At 44.3% G+C, this 25,000-nt stretch overlaps 2 protein-coding genes across 3 annotated transcripts; one reads left to right on the forward strand and one right to left on the reverse strand.

The window, feature by feature from the left end:
* Nucleotides 1–176: 176 nt before the first annotated feature.
* On the forward strand, nt 177–5,007 carry LOC310771354 (2-oxoglutarate dehydrogenase complex component E1-like; the record flags this gene model as incomplete). The annotated part of the gene is made up of 8 exons (XM_083663989.1): nt 177–303; nt 468–646; nt 1,087–1,158; nt 2,286–2,411; nt 2,519–2,591; nt 2,763–2,926; nt 4,051–4,205; nt 4,956–5,007. 8 exons carry the CDS (start codon nt 177–179, stop codon nt 5,005–5,007), a joined length of 948 nt encoding a protein of 315 aa, XP_083520115.1.
* A 4,306-nt stretch (nt 5,008–9,313) lies between these two features.
* On the reverse strand, nt 9,314–22,491 carry LOC310771353 (poly(ADP-ribose) glycohydrolase-like). Of its 2 annotated transcripts, XM_083663987.1 has the most exons (17): nt 22,330–22,491; nt 21,268–21,498; nt 20,160–20,285; nt 19,951–20,070; nt 18,323–18,415; nt 17,446–17,517; nt 16,493–16,579; nt 15,340–15,500; nt 11,697–11,776; nt 11,530–11,602; nt 11,366–11,441; nt 11,122–11,269; nt 10,948–11,026; nt 10,754–10,862; nt 10,551–10,647; nt 10,326–10,454; nt 9,314–10,209 (listed from the first exon to the last, which is right to left on the reverse strand). In XM_083663987.1, exons 2-17 carry the CDS (start codon nt 21,496–21,498, stop codon nt 10,106–10,108), a joined length of 1,785 nt encoding a protein of 594 aa, XP_083520113.1. In that variant the 5' UTR covers nt 22,330–22,491; the 3' UTR covers nt 9,314–10,105. The 2 variants fall into 2 exon arrangements, with proteins under 2 accessions (XP_083520113.1, XP_083520114.1); XM_083663988.1 differs by lacking the exon at nt 17,446–17,517.
* Between the last annotated feature and the right edge of the window lie 2,509 nt (nt 22,492–25,000).

The raw sequence follows: 25,000 nt of genomic DNA on the forward strand, positions 1-25,000 counted from the left end.
TTTGAATATGGAGTACTGGGTGAGTACAGCTCACACAGTACACTGTAACAGCTCTCTGTTTGAATATGGAGTACTGAGTGAGTACAGCTCACACACTGTCTAACAGCTCTCTGTTTGAATATGGAGTACTGGGTGAGTAAAGCTCACACAGTACACGGTAACAGCTCTGTCTGAATATGGAGTACTGGGTGAGTAAAGCTCACACAGTACACTGTAACAGCTCTCTGTCTGAAAATGGAGTACTGGGTGAATACAGCTCACACACTGTCTGCAACAGCTCTCTGTCTGAATACGGAGTACTGGGTGAGTAAAGCTCACACACAGATTGTACACTCTCCTCTAATGCCTAAATGCTACTTTTGAAGCATAACAGATATTACAGTATAGCTGTACTTTAAGTATATTTAGTTACCCACCCCTTCTAACACCCTCCATTTTGCACCTGTTTATTCCTGTTCATTGTGCAGGTTTCGAGTTAGGCTTTGCCATGGCCAGTCCCAACGCACTGGTCCTGTGGGAGGCCCAGTTTGGGGACTTCCATAACACGGCTCAGTGCATCATCGACCAGTTCATCAGCCCGGGTCAGGCCAAGTGGGTCAGACAGAACGGCATCGTCCTGCTGCTTCCACATGGCATGGAGGGAATGGTAGGAACTCATCAGAATCAGAATTTCAGCTTTATTAGTATGTAGACATACAAGGAATTTGACTCCGGCATACGTTGCTCTCAATGTACTTACAACCATTTATGTGCCATGGAAGTGAACTAGTGTTCATGTTTGTTGCTGATGATTCTGAAATAGTCCAACCTGCCGCACCATGCAGGTAGGTAGAGTGCTGTTGCAGTGACAACAGCGAACATTAGAGGGCAGCATTGGCACAGAAATGACACATGGACCCTTTCAGTTTTGTGACGCTGTAAGACACCAGCTGTTTGGATCCAGTCCAGTCTGTGTTTCAATTCTTCTCACTCGAATTCAAGAACCCAAGTTGGTCACTTCTTGACATTGACAGGCGAGTTCACATGTGTAGCCTACAAGACATGGTATAGTTTTGTTTATTGCTCTACTCATTCTCCCTCCCTCAGGGTCCAGAGCACTCCTCAGCCCGCCCAGAGAGGTTTCTACAGATGTGCAACGACGACCCAGATGTTTTCCCTGTGAGTTGTGTGCATGTGTCACTGTGTCTGTGCATGCTGTAACGCCGCCATTGGGCCCGTGAAGGTATTGCAAGTGGCCCAGTGACTCATTTGCCAAACGTGATCTTAGTGGGGAAAACATTAAAAATGTTATTATTATGTATGAGAATGCATTTCTACATTGTTGAATGACACTGTTATTTAATTTGTGTAATCAATGATTTGTTAATTAGCCTATTGCAGACAGCCCCTCACTTTTAGTTTCATGTTAATGTGTGGTGCTGATGGACAGCTCCTCTCAGCATTAAAATAAAATAAGGTCTGAGAACGCATTATTTGGCCTCTGATGCTAGTTACGGTCGGATGTGGGCCGCGGACATTTCTGAGATTTTCAAGTGGACCGTGAGTCAGAAAAGCTTGGCAACTACTGCTGTTACAGCAGGGCTATTCATCTAAATTGTTCAGAGGGCCACATTGTCAGAAACCTAAGGGGCCGGGGGGTGGACCGTTCCCCAAGCTATTAATCCCATTATATGTACAGTACACTTGACACAATGCGCCACCACAATTTTCAAAACATGTATTTCACTACATTGCAAAAGTAGCTTAATTTTCATTTAAAAGTGCTTAATTTCTGTGCAACAAAAGCTGTGTTAAAGCCCCAAAAGTAAACACATTTGAAACAAATCTAAGTATTCTACAACACATGTCAGCCATTTGAAATATAATTTGGTCAATTCTGACCTCTCTTAGCTACACCACAGCATTGTAAACATTTACAGTGCATCAGGAAAGAAAAAAACAGTAAACATTCTTTCTTGTTTAGAACCTAGCTAGCTGCAGCACACATCTCCTGAAAAACCATTTATAATGTATCTTTCTTGTGGCTACATCACAGCACAGTCTCTTGAAAAACATTTATAGTGGATCTGACTTGTTTAGCTCACTTTAGCTAGATCACATCTGGAAAACAACCAGTCGGGTGTAATAAGTAAATGAGGTTTAATTAATTAATTTCTTCTTTTTTTTAGAACTAATCCGCTCTGACTTGATTGGCGGGCTGGATTCGGCCCACGGGCCGCCAGTTGAATATCCCTGTGTTAAGATATCATGAAGTGACTAAACTGTCAACGCCACTTCTTTGCTAGAAACTGTCGGAGGACTTTGCAATGCAGCAGCTGTACGACTGCAACTGGATCGTGGTCAACTGCTCTACGCCTGCAAACTTCTTCCACGTGCTCCGCAGACAGATACAGCAACCCTTCAGGAAGCCTGTGAGTGACACAATACAGACAGTACAGTATGGCTGACATCGCATTGTGTAGCTCACAATGCTGACTGCTCCTTCTTGTTTTGCTCTGTGCTCTCTCCCCCCCCCCAGCTGATCATATTCACTCCCAAGTCTCTGTTGCGCCATCCTGAGGCCAAGTCTAGCTTTGACCACATGGTGTCAGGTGAGCAGGGAATCAAAAGGGGAAAAGGCAGACAAAAGTAGGCCTGAATATATGCTGTAGCCCGGCTCTGTTCTTTTCTAATATAACAGTGAAGAGTATGCACACCGGTATGCGCGCGCGCGTGTGTGTGTGTGTGTGTGTGTGTGTGTGTGTGTGTTTCCTGTCCCTCAGGCACACACTTCAAGCGTATAATCCCAGATGACCGGCCTGCATGTGCCAGCCCAGACAAGGTGAAGAGAGTGATTTTCTGCACCGGCAAGGTCTACTACGAACTGACCCGGGAGCGCAAGAGCAGAGGCATGGAGGACGCTGTAGCTATCATTCGCATTGAACAGGTGATAACAGACAATTCATTCCATTTAGACATCATTCAATGCCTCTTGAAGGTGCTGTTGGCCTGATGGCCAGAAGCTAATTAGCATCTATATATGTATGTATGTATGTATGTGTAACCGAGGTGAATCAGCGCGGATTCCTCGTGAGTGGTATCGAGTGGATTGGTTAAACTCACTCCCCAGTATAAAGGCATGTTAATCAGCTCCGCCAAGGGAGCTAGCTCTCTTGGTCGAGTGGTTAGTGTCTTTGACTCCCAAACCGAAGGTCGGCGGTTCGTACCCACCCCTGGACAAGCCCTTAACATGGGTTGCTGCAAGTACCACCTACACAACGCCGTTACATATGTATGTATGTGTGTATATATATATATATATATATATATATATATATATATTCGCGGAGCGATATTGCAGCTTTTATTTTTTCAGACCAAGGTCGATTCTTCAGAAATTTGCTTCCGACATGTACATACATGTTGCTGTGATTGACAGGTGGGTCAAAATCCGCCTCGCAATTCCGTGCTGTTTATTGGCGTTGCTCTTGGTGTGTAACAGCCTTTAGGCACTCTATTCACTCTCCACCTCGCTTGTTGAGCGTTGCTCTTGGTGTGTAACGGCCTTTAGGCACTCTATTCACTCTCCACCTCGCTTGTTGAGCATTGCTCTTGGTGTGTAACAGCCTTTAGGCACTCTATTCACTCTCCACCTTGCTTGTTGAGCGTTGCTCTTGGTGTGTAACGGCCTTTAGGCACTCTATTCACTCTCCACCTCGCTTGTTGAGCGTTGCTCTTGGTGTGTAACGGCCTTTAGGCACTCTATTCACTCTCCACCTCGCTTGTTGAGCGTTGCTCTTGGTGTGTAACGGCCTTTAGGCACTCTATTCACTCTCCACCTCGCTTGTTGAGCGTTGCTCTTGGTGTGTAACGGCCTTTAGCTACTCTATTCACTCTCCACCTCGCTTGTTGAGCGTGGAACTGGGGGGAGGGGCTTAGGCTACATCCTCTCATGCTCCTCCCGTGGCAGAATGGATGGATGGACAGACGGACGGACAGATACACATGTCACGTATAGAAGTGGCTGCACTATTTAAAAAAATCGAAATGGTTGTTTTTTTCTCTCCTCAGCTCTCGCCGTTCCCCTTCGATCTGGTGAAAATGGAGACGGAGCGCTACCTTCACGCCGACCTGGTGTGGTGTCAGGAGGAGCACAAGAACCAGGGTTACTACGACTACGTCAAGCCTCGCATCCGCACCACCATCGACCGCACCCGTCCTGTTTGGTACGCTCTCTGTTGCTAACCCTGATGGTGCATAGGAAGACACCTCCAAAATAATTTCAGGAACTAACTCTACTCTACTCTACGTGTGTTTGTGTTTGTGTATGTGTGTGTGTGTGTGTGTGTGTGTGTGTGTGTGTGTGTGTGTGTGTGTGTGTGTGTGCGTGTGTAGGTATGCCGGGCGCGAGCCGGCAGCAGCTCCAGCTACAGGGAACAAGCAAACTCACCTCCTGGAGCTACAGCGATTCCTGGACACTGCGTTCAGTCTGGAAGCCTTCTCAGGAACACAGTAACAGCTACGCGACATCTCCTTCCACGCTCTCAGGATCACAGTAACATCTACGAGACATCTCCTTCCACGTTCTCAGGAACACAGTAACATCTACGAGACATCTCCTTCCACGCTCTCAGGAACACAGTAACATCTACGAGACATCTCCTTCCACGCTCTCAGGAACACAGTAACATCTACGAGACATCTCCTTCCACGTTCTCAGGAACACAGTAACATCTATGAGACATCTCCTTCCACGTTCTCAGGAACACAGTAACATCTACGAGACATCTCCTTCCACGTTCTCAGGAACACAGTAACATCTACGAGACATCTCCTTCCACACTCTCAGGAACACAGTAACATCTACAAGACATCTCCTTCCACGCTCTCAGGATCACTAACATCTACAAGACATCTCCTTCCACGTTCTCAGGAACACAGTAACATCTACGAGACATCTCCTTCCACACTCTCAGGATCACTAACATCTACAAGACATCTCCTTCCACGTTCTCAGGAACACAGTAACATCTACAAGACATCTCCTTCCACGTTCTCAGGAACACAGTAACATCTACGAGACATCTCCTTCCACGCTCTCAGGAACACAGTAACATCTACGAGACATCTCCTTCCACACTCTCAGGAACACAGTAACATCTACGAGACATCTCCTTCCACGCTCTCAGGAACACAGTAACATCTACGAGACATCTCCTTCCACGTTCTCAGGATCACAGTAACATCTACGAGACATCTCCTTCCACACTCTCAGGATCACAGTAACATCTACGAGACATCTCCTTCCACACTCTCAGGATCACAGTAACATCTACGAGACATCTCCTTCCACACTCTCAGGATCACAGTAACATCTACAAGACATCTCCTTCCACACTCTCAGGAACACAGTAACATCTACGAGACATCTCCTTCCACACTCTCAGGAACACAGTAACATCTACGAGACATCTCCTTCCACACTCTCAGGAACACAGTAACATCTACAAGACATCTCCTTCCACACTCTCAGGATCACAGTAACATCTACGAGACATCTCCTTCCACGTTCTCAGGATCACAGTAACATCTACGAGACATCTCCTTCCACACTCTCAGGAACACAGTAACATCTACGAGACATCTCCTTCCACGCTCTCAGGAACACAGTAACATCTACGAGACATCTCCTTCCACGTTCTCAGGAACACAGTAACATCTACGAGACATCTCCTTCCACGCTCTCAGGAACACAGTAACATCTATGAGACATCTCCTTCCACGTTCTCAGGAACACAGTAACATCTACGAGACATCTCCTTCCACGCTCTCAGGAACACAGTAACATCTATGAGACATCTCCTTCCACGCTCTCAGGAACACTAACATCTACGAGACATCTCCTTCCACGTTCTCAGGAACACAGTAACATCTACGAGACATCTCCTTCCACGCTCTCAGGAACACAGTAACATCTATGAGACATCTCCTTCCACGTTCTCAGGAACACAGTAACATCTACGAGACATCTCCTTCCACGCTCTCAGGAACACAGTAACATCTACGAGACATCTCCTTCCACGTTCTCAGGAACACAGTAACATCTACGAGACATCTCCTTCCACGCTCTCAGGAACACACTAACATCTACGAGACATCTCCTTCCACGCTCTCAGGAACACAGTAACATCTACGAGACATCTCCTTCCACGCTCTCAGGAACACAGTAACATCTACGAGACATCTCCTTCCATGCTCTCAGGAACACAGTAACATCTACGAGACATCTCCTTCCACGCTCTCAGGAACACAGTAACATCTATGAGACATCTCCTTCCACGCTCTCAGGAACACTAACATCTACGAGACATCTCCTTCCACGTTCTCAGGAACACAGTAACATCTACGAGACATCTCCTTCCACGCTCTCAGGAACACAGTAACATCTATGAGACATCTCCTTCCACGTTCTCAGGAACACAGTAACATCTACGAGACATCTCCTTCCACGCTCTCAGGAACACAGTAACATCTACGAGACATCTCCTTCCACGTTCTCAGGAACACAGTAACATCTACGAGACATCTCCTTCCACGCTCTCAGGAACACACTAACATCTACGAGACATCTCCTTCCATGCTCTCAGGAACACAGTAACATCTACGAGACATCTCCTTCCACGCTCTCAGGAACACAGTAACAGCTACGCGACATCTCCTTCCACGCTCTCAGGAACACTAACATCTACGAGACATCTCCTTCCATGCTCTCAGGAACACACTAACATCTACGAGACATCTCCTTCCATGCTCTCAGGAACACAGTAACATCTACGAAACATCTCCTTCCACGCTCTCAGGAACACTAACATCTACGAGACATCTCCTTCCACGCTCTCAGGAACACAGTAACATCTACGAGACATCTCCTTCCACGCTCTCAGGATCACTAACATCTACAAGACATCTCCTTCCACGCTCTCAGGATCACTAACATCTACAAGACATCTCCTTCCACGCTCTCAGGATCACTAACATCTACAAGACATCTCCTTCCACGCTCTCAGGATCACTAACATCTACAAGACATCTCCTTCCATGCTCTCAGGAACACAGTAACATCTACGAGACATCTCCTTCCATGCTCTCAGGAACACAGTAACATCTACGAGACATCTCCTTCCATGCTCTCAGGAACACAGTAACATCTACGAGACATCTCCTTCCATGCTCTCAGGAACACAGTAACATCTACGAGACATCTCCTTCCATGCTCTCAGGAACACAGTAACAGCTACGAGACATCTCCTTCCATGCTCTCAGGAACACAGTAACATCTACGAGACATCTCCTTCCATGCTCTCAGGAACACAGTAACATCTACGAGACATCTCCTTCCATGCTCTCAGGAACACTAACATCTACGAGACATCTCCTTCCACGCTCTCAGGATCACTAACATCTACAAGACATCTCCTTCCACGCTCTCAGGATCACAGTAACATCTACGAAACATCTCCTTCCACGCTTCCAGATTCCTCTCAGCCTGGGCAGTTCCCCAACACTGTCCTTACACTTTACCTACACCATTTCCCACCTCCATTTATAAACGAGACCTTTTTACAGTGTAAACCTCAAGCAACACGCACACAGACTGACTGGCTCTCTGCTGGCACTGTTACCATAGTGTCCACACTGATGGACATGTTGACAAATAGCACACTATGTAATTAATACTATGTTGAATGTATGAATATATGCAGAATGATTTTTTTTTAAGGCAAAAGGCTGTAGTTTACATTTGAAACAGGCGTATTCATTATATTGGTGAATCTATTTTTGTAATGCTTGTTAATGACAAAAATAATTGCAAACCCCAGAAAACTTCTGAAATGTGCGATCTCCTTTCAAAAATGATTTGAATCCTTCTATTGATCTCTGGCAGATTGTGTCAAATGGAAAAGGTTGTTGGCAGAGCACGTGGTGGCCGTGTAACCTGACACTGCCAGATGGAGGCACTATCTGGCAGAGCACGTGGTGGCCGTGGGCAACCAGCAAAAATGGAAAATGATGGCACATGCATTTAAATTGGATTTGTAATATGGACGTCTAGCAATGCTTCACAGCCACAATGTGGCTAACGACAGCATGAGACCTGGCAACCCTGCAATAATAATGACAGCATGAGACCTGGCAACCCTGCAATAAATCATCCTTTTAGATTTGGGGAAAACAAAATGGAAATTGTTGATGATGGTTAAATGTTGTAGCCTAGTCAAGTTGAGATTTTCATCATTATTATTCAGCTGAAATCATTCTAATTAAATTGATAATATTAAGGCTATTTTAAGCACCTTTACTATCTGTTTGAGATATATAATATTTTAAGTATTTTTCTTAAAGGACTCATGCCTGCCTTCTGACTTACATTTATTTCAGTTGAAAAGCCTGTTTGTAAAGAACCGCTCACAATTATGCACTTTTATCTGAGCAGAACAGCCACCTTAATATGGGTTTTTGATGTGTTCAGAGGTGAGGCCCACTGTTTCAGACTTTTCAAACGTCTATATGAAACAATACTCGCCCCTCGTAATAATATTATTTAATTCTGCATTTAATTCTTCCATTTCTCAAATTACGTTTGATCTCCTTCATCGCTCACTCATTTTCCTGTTCCATCTTTGTAAACTTCCCCTACATGTGCCAAATGTAAGCAGTCGGGAGATTACTTTATGCAAAGATATGATGAAATTCCTCAGCTCATAAGTGACAGATTTATTTATTTCCGTATAGTGTTGTATGTTATTTTATTGTTTTTGACGAATAAAGATTATACTTCTATGTTGTTGGAGTTAGATTCCTTTTATGGCGTTGAGCCGCCTAGAACCGGGTTTTATCTGTCTGTATGTCTGCCTGTCCCCACAAAAGTAGACCAATCACAGCTCGCACTGCTAGTGTCTGATGTCATGAAACTGAAACTAACAGTGCCCGATGTATCACTGGATATCAAACAGCAGTGAAGTTAACGAGTTATATGCAATTTTCAGACCATTAGAGATCCTAATAACTTCTCAGAAAAATCGCTATTCACGATGTCTCTCCCCTGCAAGGCTGCACTGACGACATGGCAGTGAAGAGATTGTATTGAGATTGAGGTTTACAGTATTCTATATTTTGGCCAGAATGCCAACTTTCAGTAAAACTTTGGAGTGACAATTTAGTGTGTGCCCACGTCTGAAGCTAGCGCTTTGTTCAAACACTGCACAGCTACTAGCTAGTAACTGCACAGGGAATACACCGGAAGTTCACAGGGAGTTCACCAATAAATTGATGGAGAAAGTACATTTTAATGAACACAGTAACAATCATTATAAATCAGCACTGTAGTGTAAGTCGTAAGCATCTTTTAGTTCCATTTGAGCTGACCACAAACTCTACAATATCAGCATAGTCGGCATGGCCATCGGGAGCACCGGGACAAATCCCGGTTGGCCGCTTGACCAGGATTTTTTTCTTTTCTTTTTGGTTGAGACAGTGACCCCCAGCAGCCCACTTTGGGAATGCACCATCCCCACAGGATTCCTCCTGTGGAAATAGTGTAGAAGCTAGTGTAGAAGTGAGTGACTAGGCTAATAACCATAACAGCACATATTGACAAAAATCTCTATATAAATATACAGTATTTACCCTAATGAGAAAGGGAGCAAATATTGATGGTTAAAACTGAATAATGACATCACAACAGTGTAATGTTAATTTAAAATTAGATATTCCTCTAAATCTGGCTTCAAACGACCAACATTTTAGAAAAACAGACAAAAAATTCCAGCTGCGAGCTAAGGTTGCTGTCAATTTTTGGGGAGGAGACCTTTGTTTGTCGCTGAATTTTGGCTTGCTCTTTGTGTTTGTGCGTCGATGTGGCGGGGGTTTGTGGAGTATCCGCGCCGCGGGCTGGTTGAGGTGGGCTGGTCTGGGTAGAAAAGTCCAGGGCTGTTTTTTAGTCCCAGTCCGACCCTGAATATCAGAACAAAATAGATGATTCATGAACAATTTCTTCATTTGCGTTCATTTCCATGTTCGTTTTTCAGTGCCAATGAAGCATGAAGACATATAAGTTAACGTGTCGTCACAGTAGACTCTTGGGCAGGTTGTTCCTGATGAACTGGAACAGTTCCACGTCAGCAGCATGTCTGATAGCGCAGTAGTCCTCCAGAAGTCCATACAGTCTCCCTGTGAGGAGAAGAGGCACGTGGTCAGGAAGATGTTTAGGAACAAACCCAAGAGCTTGAGAAACAGCTGTGAAATTTCAACTCCAGTCTAGGATGCAAGTCTTTGGGAATACTCACCAACTGTAATCCCCTGTGCGGCCATGAGACGGTACATCTGCTGCAGGCTTTCCTTAAACATCTCATCCCCAAAGGTAAAGAAGGCCAATCCCTTCTTGGCCACTGCTGCTGCCATCAGCTGGATCACAGCTGAGAGACCCACAACGTAAATGGAAGTGTGACGTTACGATGAATCAGCTCATGGCTGATCCGACATTGAAAAATGCTCGTTAGAGAAGAACAGACCTTTGAGTTGTGGGTCTCCGTTGAAGGCTCCACAGCCCCACCTGCCTGTGGCGATGTCTGGGTCACTCTGCCCATATGCCTTGAACCCACAGAAGGCCTTCAAGGAGATAGAAGATAGTGGTTGATGTATAAATAGAAGTATTAAAGGACAGATTTCCAGCAAGAATTCCATGTGTCCAATGTTTAGAGTAAACTACACACACCTTGTTGAGTTCCCGCTTGACATGTATCATATTGTATTGTTCCATTCTGTGTCTGAAGTGGAGAGCGTCGATGGCTAAGATGTGCCTGCGCAGCCTCCCACACTCATCCCTGTAGACAGCCAATCACATCTTTGAGAAAACTAAACAAATGATATACATTAAACAGCCTATATGTACTGTATCTGTGCTCATACCTATTGGCAGTGTCTTCATGAGGCCCCGCCCACTCAAAGCTGTCACTGAAGCCAGAGTAGCAGCTGAACTGCTGAGAGCCTGCGAGGGAGCAACAAGTTGAATACTGGAATCGACAGCCAGAAAGCGCCACAGCGCACGAACACACTCACACCCCACCACGGCACCGCACATACCTTTGATGATCAGACACTCGTTGTCCCCGAGCTTCTCGGTGAAGAGGCGGGACACGATCAGCTCTGGGTTCATCAGGAAGAGGATCTCCTCCTGCACCAGCCCCGAGCCCAGTACACCACCACCTATCAGACTGCAGGCGAAGTCCACCTGCGCACACGCAAACCATAACCATAAAAAACACGAAACAAAAAGCAGGCCCGTGGTTACTTCAAAATAAAAGAAAACGGATGAATGGGCACTCACCTGCAGCATGCCCGTACCTTCAGTCTCTATGTGGCCATGTGAGGTGACATGGAGTTTCGGCATCTTCTCCTCACGTCTAATACACAAGCCCCAAAAAAAACAGAAAGATCTTAGACTGTTTTAGACCCACAAGCCATATACTGCAGATTTGCTGTTTGAAATACCTCCACCACTCGGGTCTGTCTGTGTCCTTGAGGCAGTGCCTCTCGAAGGTGACCAGTCCACGAGGCTTACCGTCTGCCAAGACAACAACAGCAGCAACGGTCAGGGAGGTCACTGAGGCAACCCGCAAACAGGAGGGAGGAGAGGTCTACTATCATCAAGAACTTACTGTCATCTGTAACCGTTTGGAAGTAATGCATGATGGCCCTCAGCTTCTCTTTCTTCCGCTCTGACCACTGCCCAAACAGCCTGTGTGCACAAGATGACAGATGAAAACTCCAACATTCTACCACTAGAAGGTGTTGGTATGTATACCGTATATGACAATATCATACAATAAAGGTTTATACACCATATTAGAGAATGTGTACTTTCACATAGTAGCCTATACAATTATGCCATACTTACTTGTAGTCAGTCTTTTAAATGAACAGAAAGCCTCTATTCTCTCTATCATTTTAAGTGGAAAAAAGTATTAAAGTCCGTTCTCTCAGGAAGGCTTTTCCACCATTTGATGTTCCAATTAGAGATAAGCTTAGATGTTGTGGGTAATACAGAACACCAATCAGAGTGTATTTATCATTTTCTGTTCAAAAGATATCAATACTTTTGTGAATGGTAGGGTAAAAACTAAAAAGATGTATGATCTGCTATGCATAAATAGAGTGCTTGCTATGGCAAATTAGGCTTGTGTTCCCGTTCATAGTACAGGAGGTCCTGCCTCAAACACCAAACACAAATCATATCTGTATAGCTTATTTTCTCAGCTTTCATTGGATGTTTTCAGGGAACAAAATGCAGGTTGTAGGACAGAGATATGGGGCCCTATTCTCCCACAGGCCTTCGGCACTAAAACGGGCCTTAACCGCAAAAAAACGTGCCTTGCGCCTGTTTTGGGACGATATCAATATGGCTTTACGCTGCCAAATGCGCTTTAGGCCGAATGGGCGTGGCGCAGTCCCAGAATGGGCCAAAGTGGGCGTGTCGGCCTTAAATCTCGGCGTACTGATATCTTGGCACCTGCCTTAAATTTAGCGCTTTGCGCCTTTGAAAACCAGGCCTATTCACTGCGCCAGTGCACTTGTGCCTCTCCCCTGTCACCCTTCTCTGTCTCTCTCTGAAACCAGGCCTATTCAGTGCGCCAGTGCTCTTCTGCCTCTGAGTCACCCTTCTCTCTCTCTCTCTGACTCCCTCGCTCAAACAGACACAACACATAGCAGCACCCAGCTTCCCATAGGAAATAGCAGTTGTAAGTTTACTGCCTGTGAATGTCCACTCCCAGCATGCAATTGGGTCCTCCATTTCGCTACTAAATAGAGCCGAAATAGATATAAAAGGTAGATCTAAAATAATGTGTAATGGTAAGACAACCTGCAATTGTCGAACATTTCAATATTGGACCAAATAAAACATGAAATGAAACACCACCCTATGTGAAACATATATGTCCTCTTGAGCCTATATATACCCTGTGTGGATTTAACGTGATTTAGGTAAGTGACAGCGGAACGCGCTTCGGAAGCTTCTACTGTCATCTGCTATACTGTGATGTGCGCTCCAATAACTTCGCCCTACTCCACATTTAGTTTTACAATAAAAACACATTTATGCAATGACTTTACATAATGTAGGGTATATTTATGTGCATCATTCTACCTGCAGCAGGGGAGAGAAAACGATATCTTTCTGGACAAACTTTCACCAATCTAATAGGCTATATTTTTCTAGCTGATGCGTTTAGTACATTATTTTCACTTTGATCTTGCTATAGTGTAGCGTATTTACATGCTTGCAGTATTGAAACTGCAGTTAGATTGGTTTGAGAAGCATAATAATATGGAATAATAGCCTATAATGCAGACAGACAGGCTGGATGAAGGGAGGGGGGGGGGGGGCAGAGCGTTTGGCTTTCGTCTGGTTTTGCGGGATCACTGGAATTGGAGCTAAAAAGGCAAGCGTGCGATTCGTTTATTGCACTTATCCAATGAGCATGACGGTGCATAATTTTACGCCTAAAAGGCGTGGTTGTAATGCTTTGGGCTGCATCTAGCGCCAGCACGACGATATCAAGTGCGCCTTTCCACGCCCACTGCTTTGATCTGCGCCTGCCGCTCGGCCTAGAAACTGCGCCGATGCAACGATAGGGGCCTTGGGCTCTATTCTCCCACAGGCCATCGGCGCTATTACGGGCCTTAACCGCAAAAAAACGTGCCTTGCGCCTGTTTCGGCAAGATAGCAATAGGCTTTAGGCTGCCAAATGCGCTTTAGGCCGAATGGGCGTGGCGCAGTCCCAAAGTGGGCGTGTCGGCGCTAAATACCAGCCTAGTTATATCTTGGGAGCTGGCCTACATTTAGCGCTTTGCGCTTTTGAAAAGCAGGCCTATTCTTTGCCTTCACTGCTTCTTCTCTGTCACCCTTCTCTCTCTCTCTCTCTGAGTTCCCAGCATGCATTGTGTTTCTTCATTTCGCTACTAAATAGCCACCAAATGAGCCAAAATAGATATAAAAGGTAGTTCTAAATTAATGTGTAATGGTAACACAGCCTGCCATTGTCAACATTTCAATATTGGACCAAATAAAACCTCGAAATGAAAACACCACCCTATGTGAAACATATATGTCCTCCTGGGCATATATATACCCCTTGTCGAGTTAACGTGATTTAGAGAAGTAACAGCGGAACGCGCTTCGGAACGCGCTTCTAATGTGATGTCCCTCCAATAACTTGGCCCTATTTCACATTTAGTTTTACAATAAAAACACATTTATGCAATGACTTGACATAATGTAGGGTATATTTATGTGCATCATCCTTCCTGCAGCAGGCGAGAGAAAATGATATCTTTCTGGACAAACTTTCACCAATCTAATAGGCTATATTTTTCTAGCTGATGCATAGAACATTATTTTCACTTTGATCTTGCTATAGTGTAGCGTATTTACATGCTTGCAGTATTGAAACTGCAGTTGGATTGGTTTGAGAAGCATAATAATATGGAATAATAGCCTATAATGCAGACAGACAGGCTGGATGAAGGGAGGGGGGGGGGGGCAGAGCATTTGGCTTTCATCTGGTTTTGCGGGATCACTGGAATTGGAGCTAAAAAGGCAAGCGTGCGATTCGTTTATTGCACTTATCCAATGAGCATGACGGTGCATAATTTTACGCCTAAAAGGCGTGGTTGTAATGCTTTGGGCTGCATCTAGCGCCAGCACGACGATATCAAGTGCGCCTTTCCACGCCCACTGCTTTGACCACTGCTTTGATCTGCGCCTGCCGCTCGGCCTAGAAACTGCGCCGATGCAACGATAGGGGCCAATTAAGCCTTAAACCATCAGAATTTAAATTGTGGACAGTATTGAGTGGTTTCCATCATGTAATGCTGTAATCTGTATTGTATACACATACAATCTGTATTGTATACACATACAATCTGTATTGTATACACATACAATCTGTATTGTATACACATACAATCTGTATTGTATACACATACAATCTGTATTGTATACACATACAATCTGTATTGTATACACATACAATCTGTATTGTATACACATACAATCTGTATTGTATACACATACATTGCTGTATGTGTATGAATGCCCTACGTATGCACTAATTTTCTTATTTCTTCTTTTAAACTTTTCTGTACCTCACCTGTCGAGGGACTGCGGATGGAAATTAGCTAAGGCTATAATCCGGCACATTTACATGAAAATGTTCATTAATGTTGCACTGTCCCTGAAATAAATAAATAAATAAATAAATAAAATAAATAAATAAATAAATAAATAAATAAATCTGTGACCTGTTGAAGTTAATGGTGGGATAGTTGTGGTACTCTGCACTGGAGCTGGAGGTGTTGCGGTGAGGGAAAGTGCAGTAGAACGCGTTGGCCAGCAGGCAGGATATCTGCACCTGTGACAGGGTGACGGCTGCAGTTTGCCCCCTTTGAAGCAACGGGATAGCCTGCAAAACAGGGACACACACTCCATCATCACCATTACCGTCAGTGACAGTAGAGTCTAGCTGAACGTAGGGCTGGGCAATAGATATATTGAATATTATCGTCTTAGATTTTGGATATCATATATGGTATGGCATAAATATTCTTTCCTGGTTCTGCATTACAGTAAAGTGATGTAATTTTCTGAACTTACCAGTGTTCTAGCTGTATAGCTCTATTATTTGCCTTCACCCACTTAGTCATCATTATATGCACATTACTGATGATTATTTATCAAAAATCTCATTGTGTAAATATTTTGTGTAAATCCCCACAATATTGTGGCAATATAGGGGCGCTGGTTCGATCCCTGGCTCCTCCAGTCCACATGTAAATGCATCTCATGTAAATCCAACGTAAATTCATATTTATCATCCACAGAACACTTCACCACTCATGTACATATTGTATATATTGACTCGATTTGATTTGATTTGATTGCACTTGCAACCTTGCGATTGCCGTTAGTTATCTTCCTACTTCTTATCCCTGTATATTGATGTAACCGCTACGCTGCATACAGACACTAAGACAAATTCCTTGTATGTAACTTGCATACTGTGGCAATAAAAGTGATTCTGATTCTGATGTCGCAGTGGCCTTGGGCAAGATAGTGAACCCCAAATTGCTCTTGATGGCTGTGCCGGCACCCTGTGTGGTACCTTGCCGCTAGCCTGGGTAAACCCAGCCTCCACGTGACCTGGTCTCAGACCTGCTCTCAGTCACTACCTAGTGACTAGTGAGCAGGGTCTGTCTGAGAGCAGGTCACGTGGGGGCTGGGTTTACCCAGGCTACCTTGCCGCCATCTGTGTATGAATGTATATGAATGGGTGAATGTACCTATATAAATGCCATTTACCGATATTGAGGTATTGGTTAACAAAATATTGTGATATTTGATTTTGTCCATATGGCCCAGCCCTATAGCTGAATGTCATCAGCTTCAGGTTTGTACCTTCTTCACGTGACCCTGGAGTCTTGAGGCCAGTGCAGCGATCTTAGGCAACAGTGTGGGGGAGTAATTCTCTGCTTCTGGGATGCACTGGAAACCATTAGAATTAGAATCAAGCATTCATTGTGATTTGGGAACAAACTGTATACTGTATTCACCTTATTCAGCACGCCCACTTTTTCTCTCTTCCGCGTCAACGCAGTTGTATTTGTTCTTCCGGTTCAGTGGTAGTCGGCAGCCAATTTCAAAACAAAACGTTGCTATATGAATGAAGTTTGGCAACATTCAGAAGCTACACTGCAGCCAACTTCAGTTACATGTGCATAGCGTTACTGCTGCGAGGAGCCGATGGCTGTACCCGGTCGGCATTTAACGTTAGTTACAAAAGTACGTCGACAGTGTTTTCTCACTGCCAGGCATATTACAAAATATTAAAACTTTATAAGAGTTTGTTTTTGTTGCTTGAAAACAGCTTTTTGCCAAGTCTAAAAATTATAAAGGTAGGCGAAATATACCTCCGTGTCTAAAACGAAAGGACGATTACAAAATGATGTCATGCAGAAGCGTCCTTGTATGTGCAAAGAATAAGGTGAATACACTGTCACACAACTGATGATTACACTTCTTCAAACTGAGCACATGACCTTTATAGAGAGGCAAAGTGACCGCCTACTTCCTGCTTCAGCACTGTACCAGAGATTTCCATCCGCCATTTATTTTCCCATCGACATTTCGTTTTGTTTTGTTTTGGTCGGAGCGAAATGTTCTATGGTCTCTCCCGATTCAAAATATAGCTGAACCGTTTGGTTTGACGAAGTAAAACTATTTTTATACGCATTTTACGAAATGTTTATGGGAAAATAAATGGCGGATAAAAATCTCTGGTACAGTGCTGAAGCAGAAAGTAGGCGGTCACTTTGCCTCTCTATAAATAAACTGAGCACATGGCAGCTGACCTTAACAAATGAAGAGAGGGCATCAAAGGACCATTGACCTTTATACTTTGGATTATATTCCATTATAGCTTCCTAGAGGGCGGCAGAGAGAGAGAGTTTGGAAACATTTCAAGCACAAAGTAACAGACCCTTTTGACGGCAGCCATTTAGACGCGTCAGAGCAGGGTAAGCACAGGTGTAACCCAAATGCTTTGCCATGTCAAAATGGATGCTGTGAAAAGGGCTTTGCTCCATATAACATCAATATGGAGCCCTACTAGAAACATGCAAGAAGATCGTCGTCTGACCGCCCGGGGACCAGGAAGTTGGGCACTTCACTGCAGCTGCCCACCGCTCCTGGCCAGCCCGTGGAGGAAGGACGAGCCAGGATGGGGAAAATGTGGAGGAGAAATTCCACAGTGCCTCTAACAATGTGTGAGGGTGTCTATAATGTGTATGTGCAGACAGGGTTGTCCGTCCTGTACCTGTAGAGATGGCTAAAACAAAATGGTGTGTGAGGCAGATTTCCACTGCTGCCCATGTACTGTACCTCCACACTGTCATGTACTGGTACTGTACCTCCACACTGTCATGTACTGGTACTCTACCTCCACACTGTCATGTACTGGTACTGTACCTCCACACTGTCATGTACTGGTACTCTACCTCCACACTGTCATGTACTGGTACTGTACCTCCACACTGTCATGTACTGGTACTGTACCTCCACACTGTCATGTACTGGTACTCTACCTCCACACTGTCATGTACTGGTACTGTACCTCCACACTGTCATGTACTGGTACTCTACCTCCACACTGTCATGTACTGGTACTGTACCACCACACTGTCATGTACTGGTACTGTACCTCCACACTGTCATGTACTGGTACTGTACCTCCACACTGTCCACCGTCAGTGTTCTCTTCTTGGCCAGACGCTCCAGCACCTTGGAGATCACCTCCCACCTCTTCACCTGTGAGGTGTGTACCTAGGGGCAGGAAACAGATTGTATTCAGTGCAGCATGTATTTGAAATTTGTATTTAGTTACATTTGTGTGTTAACTCATTGAGTGCCAATGACGACTTTAGTCGTCATTAGCCCCTCCATATGATTTAGTTGCCGACACCAGCGTCTTTCTGAAAAGTTAAATTATTCTCAGCTGGGAGCCGGCGACACGCTGTGAAAAAGCGGGGGGATGCAGCGCACTTTTCAGTGCAGACAGAGCAAACGCAGAGCAAACGCACTCGCAGCAGAGCCCCAGAGACACTCCCATGGAGGAGGAGGAGGGGGGTGGGGCACGCAGGGCAGTATACAACCATTGACAGTAAACACAGACCCAGACAGCAGCAGGCTCGATAGACAGAGAGACAGGCAAACAAGCTAGAATATGATGCCCACCAGCAGTAAATCAAGACCAGCAAGAAGGTGTAGGGTCTGCGCACGCAGGGGCCAGCGCTGCTGGTTGCAGCTAAAAAATATTATTTGTTGATCAATATTATTTATTTTCACTGTTTTATTGAAGGAAATTATTTTTGAGGTGTCATTACATCAGAAAATATTAGCTTCAGAGTCAATGATGTGCTTGAAATGCTTAATTTCACAAAAGGCGGAATATCTCAGCTTCTAAATTGAAACGTGTGTTTTTGCTAAAATCAACCTATCTTCTCCGGCTGATAACTAAAGAACGGAAAATGATATCAATAAACTTTTTTTTGCCGATGATAGAAGAGAGTCTCATCGTTCTTTGTGCATGTTCAGTGTTTACATAGTAATATCACACAATATTCTGTGGGCCTCGAGAAATCACTGAAAACGCTGTGAAACTCTGGCACTGGGAGCGTCCGTTCTCCAAAAGTGGCTGGCACTCAATGAGTTAAAGGGATACACCACTTTTTTGGAAGTTTAGCTCATTTGCCACACCCCCCCCCCCCCCCCATAACCACGATACACCATGCCTTACCGGTACTGTCCGCTCAGTTTACAGTGAGCTACAGTCGTGAAGTTAGTAATTATTGATATAGAATGGAGGCTAATGGTACAGCTGTTAAAAATCTGCCAAAACACACATCTCACGGCGCCAAAATACATGTTGTGCTTCGGGTACTCACCACACGATGAAATATGAATCCAAAATGCACAGAATCTGTCTTTTTGGAAGGAAAAGAGGTCGTCGGCCATGTTTGGAAAGTAGTGCCGGCTACCTCTTTTCCTTCCAAAAAGACCAATTATGTGCATTTTGGGTTCATATTTCATCGTGTGGTAAGTACCCGAAGCACAACATGTATTTTGGCGCCGTGAGATGTGTGTTTTGGCAGATTTTTAACAGCTGTACCATGTGTGTGTGTGTGTGTGTGTGTGTGTGTGTGTGTGTGTGTGTGTGTGTGTGCATGCGTGCGTGCGTGTGAACGTGCACATGCATGAAGTGTTTCTGCTTGTCTGTCGATCCGTCAATACGCTGCTCAGCCAGAGACCACTGGCCTCAGGCTCAGACCCAGCTTTAGTGTGAATAAATCTTGTAAAACCTTGAGTGTGGTCTTGGTCATCGAGCTTGATGGGGAACACGGCAGTTTGACAAAATGACTGTGCCATATATCTCTCCCTGCCTGGGCCTGAACTCCTCCACCGCTGTTAAAAAGGCCCACCTAAGGAAAAGAACAAGCACATTTGGACAACAATTGCAAGTTTCCGTTGTGGTTTCCGTTGTGAGAGTAGAAGACGAGAGAGGTCTTACATCTACGAGGACAGTGTGCTTCACGCTGAAGGACAGGCGCTCTGACATGACGCGGCTCGCGGGAAGCCGTCTCAGGTCCTCCAGCAGACAGCAGGAACCGGTCGCCTCCTCCCCGTGCTTCAACACCTGTTTATGACAAGCCGGTTCAACATTTAATACTGTAGATAAGTTTGACTATCCGGAATTAACATGACAGATATCAAGGTCCTTTGGACCAGGCGTAATTAATCCACAATCACATTCTCCCTAGGACAAATTACATCACTTTGGCCATTCATGTGTAGGCTATGGGCTTTCATTCATGTGTAGGCTATGTGTAGGCTATGTGTATTCATGTGTAGGCTATGTGTATTCATGTGTAGGCTATGTGTATTCATGTGTAGGCTATGTGTAGGCTATGTGTATTCATGTGTAGGCTATGTGTATTCATGTGTAGGCTATGTGTAGGCTATGTGTATTCATGTGTAGGCTATGTGTATTCATGTGTAGGCTATGTGTAGGCTATGTGTATTCATGTGTAGGCTATGGGCTTTCTGCTGGATATCTACAATTAATTTGAAGATATCCACAATGATCATTGCAGATACTGTATCTGAATCTGAATTAGGACTAGTTGTAATTCCAAGAAGAAGGATGAATTCTGGAGCACACTATTTCAGCAATTTATTGTGGTGCAAACAGACTGTTTCAACACAAAAGTGTCTTCCTCTGAGGAAGTGATTGTGATGTCATCAGTGATGTCACTCGAGCAACAGTGACATCATCAATGACATCACAGTCCTAAAAACGTAGAAATATCGCTGTAGTGCCCCCCGTGGGTGGATTTTTTCCAAGTTTCTTTTTCTTTTTGTCCCAGATTTCTCCAGACCCATTGGCAAATTTTGGAGGCAATCTGAGCAACAGTGTGCCTTGCAAATCAAGCGAGATTTCTAGTTCATTATACTTCAGATAGGCTATATAACTTTCAACAAATGCTACTTATTCCTATAAAGGTCTTAGCTGATGAAGACTGTGATGCACAGTTGGTTCCATTCACTCTTGTTGACAAAATGTACCATTGTAAGTCGATTTGGATGAAAGCGTCTGCTAAATGACATCATGTTCATACCTGTTCATCCCTCTTCCGCTCTCTACCTGTCTCAACCCTGGCACTGGGGGGTTTGGAGGAGGCACAGGGAGGTTTGGAGGAGCAGGAGCTGGCCTGATCCGTGCTGTCGGTGGCGTTACGCTTTGCTGCAGGAACTTGTTTGTGTTTTTCCTCCTTTCCCCACATGACTTCAGGCTGTAGGATCTCCTGCATCTGCCGACTGTCGTTGTGCTTGTCGGGCCGCTTGGCCATCTATAGGACATCAGGATCACAGAATGGGAAGCATGTTGTTTTATGATGGTCACTTTTATTTTGATCTCAAATATTTGTCTACAGATTCTGAGTAATACAGACTTTTGAGGAGCAGAATGAACAATAATCAGTATTTGATTTCTTGGCTCATCTTACACGGCTTGAGAGCGATATCCTCCTATATATATATATATATATATATATATATATATATATATATATATATATATATATATATATATATATATATATATATATATATATATATATACATATACATATATATACATATAATTCAAGACAGAGTAGCCTATGAAATGGTCATTTTGTAATGTCTGTAATGTCAAATTTTTCCCTAGACTGGCACAAATTAGACCACAGACCCCATTTGGTAAGACTTTGTCCCAGCCAGGGTCCCACCATCTGATTTTTGTTTTGTTTGTGTGTTGTGAGAGTACAGGTAGGAGTGTTTTGACATTTTAATTTGACGTTTAATTTCATTAATTAACCCGGAAGTCGTACCCATACCTCGGCAGCAACATTGCAACACCGCCATCTAGCGGCTGTTGTGAAAAAGCACCAGTGTCTCTTGCTGCTTACAAAAAAAATAACAAGAATAAAATAAAAATGCGCACCGCTGTCTTTTGTGTGGTTTGACTGGTGTCAACCTAAATGCAAAAGGCAAAAGGCTGGAAAAATCACTGTTTATTGCAGTGAAATGAGTAAAACCATTGATACGAAGTTACACCCGTCTAACGATGTGCCCTGTCATGCCTACATAACATTTATTACGCAGGAAATAAAACGAATACAAATGCAGAAGATACTCACTTTTCACCGGAGAGCACGCCGAATATGTTAAACTCTCATGTAATTCTTGTATTACAAGGTCCGTCGATGAAAAGCGCGTCGGCTGTCCACACAAGTCAGACAGGAAAACAAGCCCTCAGTCAAGAGCTAAAGTTTAGTTTCACATTTAGACTAACGTGAAAGCGAAAGTAGTCTGAAGTGTTACAGGGCATAGAGACTGTCAGGTGGTATGGCTTGTTGCAGTAACAATTTCAATCAAAATATTCGTACCTGAATACTCTGCTAGGCTAGGGTTCAACTCCATGGTAGTGTAGAAGTGTCCTTAATTTAAATTGTCCACAGTAGAGAAATTAAAACTGCAAAGGGGAGATATTTATTTATGAACACAAGATGGCAGTAGTGAACAAGTTACAATTAATTTCCATAAGTCAATAATGCATGATATTATTGTTTATTATTGTTATTATCAGTGGTGGTGGTGGTGGAGGCTAGTATTGTTTTGCTATTGTTATGCATCCAGGATTTAATATAGCTACACAAGCAGATATACATTTAAATTAAGAGAGAATGTCTGAAAGGGGCCAAACACTGAACTTGAAGTCAAGGGCATCATTTCATTAGAGCAGCAGGGGTTTTCAAAGTGGGAGGTGGTCCTCCCCAAGGGGGCTGCAAGCAGTTTCAGGGGAGGCTCCGTGTGTGAATGGAAGTGGGAAAAACAACAACATTACACTAGTTATCAAAAGGAGATGACATAGAGTAACCTACATGTGTTTTCCCACTTTCCCGGAGTGTACACAAAGTTATAAAGAGTAGATGCAAAGGGGTAAGAAGGCCAAAATATAGGGCCTAAGTATAAACATTAAAAAGTACAATTATGTAACTTTGTGTACACCTAATAGACTTCGTTCCTCTGTATGAGGCTGCCCCGTGTGGAATGCACACTCCACCCCTCATTATTGGTGGAACACAGTCTGATTGAATGCACTGCCTCTGTTACTCACCTGATGGTAGTCCCTTTATAATGCCATCCCAGCCTTTGTCTGTCATGACCTGATGAAGACGCACTTGGCGTTGAAACGTTGTCTGTAACGTTTGCACCTAAATAAAGGCACTTATTAGTCTGAGCTGCTCCAGATTCTCCTTTCTTCATTGATGCGTCCTTCCTCTGTGCACCGGACCTGCCTTTACAGCTGAAGCGTGGTGGGACTCTTTTTCTACTGGAGAGGCACCCATCCATACAGGGCCCAAGCTTCTACTACACTCTCCTGATGATGATCTCACTGAGCATTTTTTAGGGTTCAGACGACACCTGAAAGAATTTCTCATGTTTGCTGAGAGGTCCTCAATTAAGGATCTCAGAACTGATGATCCGGGAGTGTGACCCCCCCCCCCCCCCCCTCCCCCCTCCCCGCCCCGCAAGACTGAGGAGGCAGATCGCCTCAGAGATGCCATGGGTGGTCAGACAGAACCAGCCCCAATTTTCCCCAGAGTTGTGCAGCTGATTATTTTCCCATGTATGTGTAAGGGGAAAAGGCCTTCTGGCCTCATGGCGGCGTCATGTGACTTGCAATACCGAGCTTGGCCACACACACACACACACACACACACACACACACACACACACACACACACACACACACACACACACACGAACACACATCCTGAAAGATGGCATATTATTATTATACCATAAGGTTGCATTGCCACAGCGTCACACTTATGGCGATGGGGCATTGGGTTCTTTAGCCACGATGTGGCATCTCAGAATGGCTCGTGGTTTTGTTTGTACGCAGGTTTTACAACATTCCAATCCCTGTGGAAAGTGTCAGCTTACCTCAGGGAGGGGTAGTCCAGGCTCACTTGCAGCCATTGCCAGTTTTTGAGACACCTTTTGAGAGGATTGGCATATGGCTGTCTATGTCGTGAGGCTATTATATGATTATGCTACCCGCTACCATTCTGCTTTCCCTCTGAAAGTCAGTGAAGGCTAAACAAGTAGTACATTGCCTATCTCAGGGGTGCCCACACTTTTTCAGCTTGCGAGCTACTTTTAAAATGACCAAGTCAAAGTGAGCTACCAAGCATATTTATTTATATATATATACACTGAGTATACAGTGGAAAACAGTGGAACAGTGGAAAAACAGTGGAAACAGTGGAAAAACAGTGGAAAAACAGTGGAAACAGTGGAAAAACAGTAAAAAAAAAAAAAAAAAAAATTTTTTTTTTCTTCCTCAATGCCATGCGATCGACCACACTACCTTCGCGATCGACCGGTCGATCGCGATCGACGTATTGGGCACCCCTGGCCTATCTGATAGGCCAACGTTGTGATAGGCCCTATCACAACTTTTCTAAGAGTAAGAGAGGTCCAGAACAAAAAAACAAAAACCTCCTGTCCAAACAGCTACGGCGCGTGTATGAGTTGTTAGGGGGTTAGGAGAGTTAGAAGCACTCCTCAAACAGAAGGTTTGGTTGAGAGAGACAACAACACGCTGAAGAACATAGTCCACAAGTTTGTTTGCTCTGATTGGGACCCGTCCCTACTACCATATGTTCTCTTTGCCTACCCTGAGGTGCCACAAGCTACAACTGGATTTTCACCTTTTGAACTGCTTTATGGATGCCAGGCGAGACGTCCTCTTGACCTCATGAACGACTGGGATGGTCCAAAAGACTGCTGATAATGGGA

The sequence above is a fragment of the Poromitra crassiceps genome (genome assembly GCF_964638095.1).
Source record: "Poromitra crassiceps genome assembly, contig: HAP1_SCAFFOLD_557, whole genome shotgun sequence".
Taxonomy (NCBI): Eukaryota; Metazoa; Chordata; class Actinopteri; order Beryciformes; family Melamphaidae; genus Poromitra; species Poromitra crassiceps.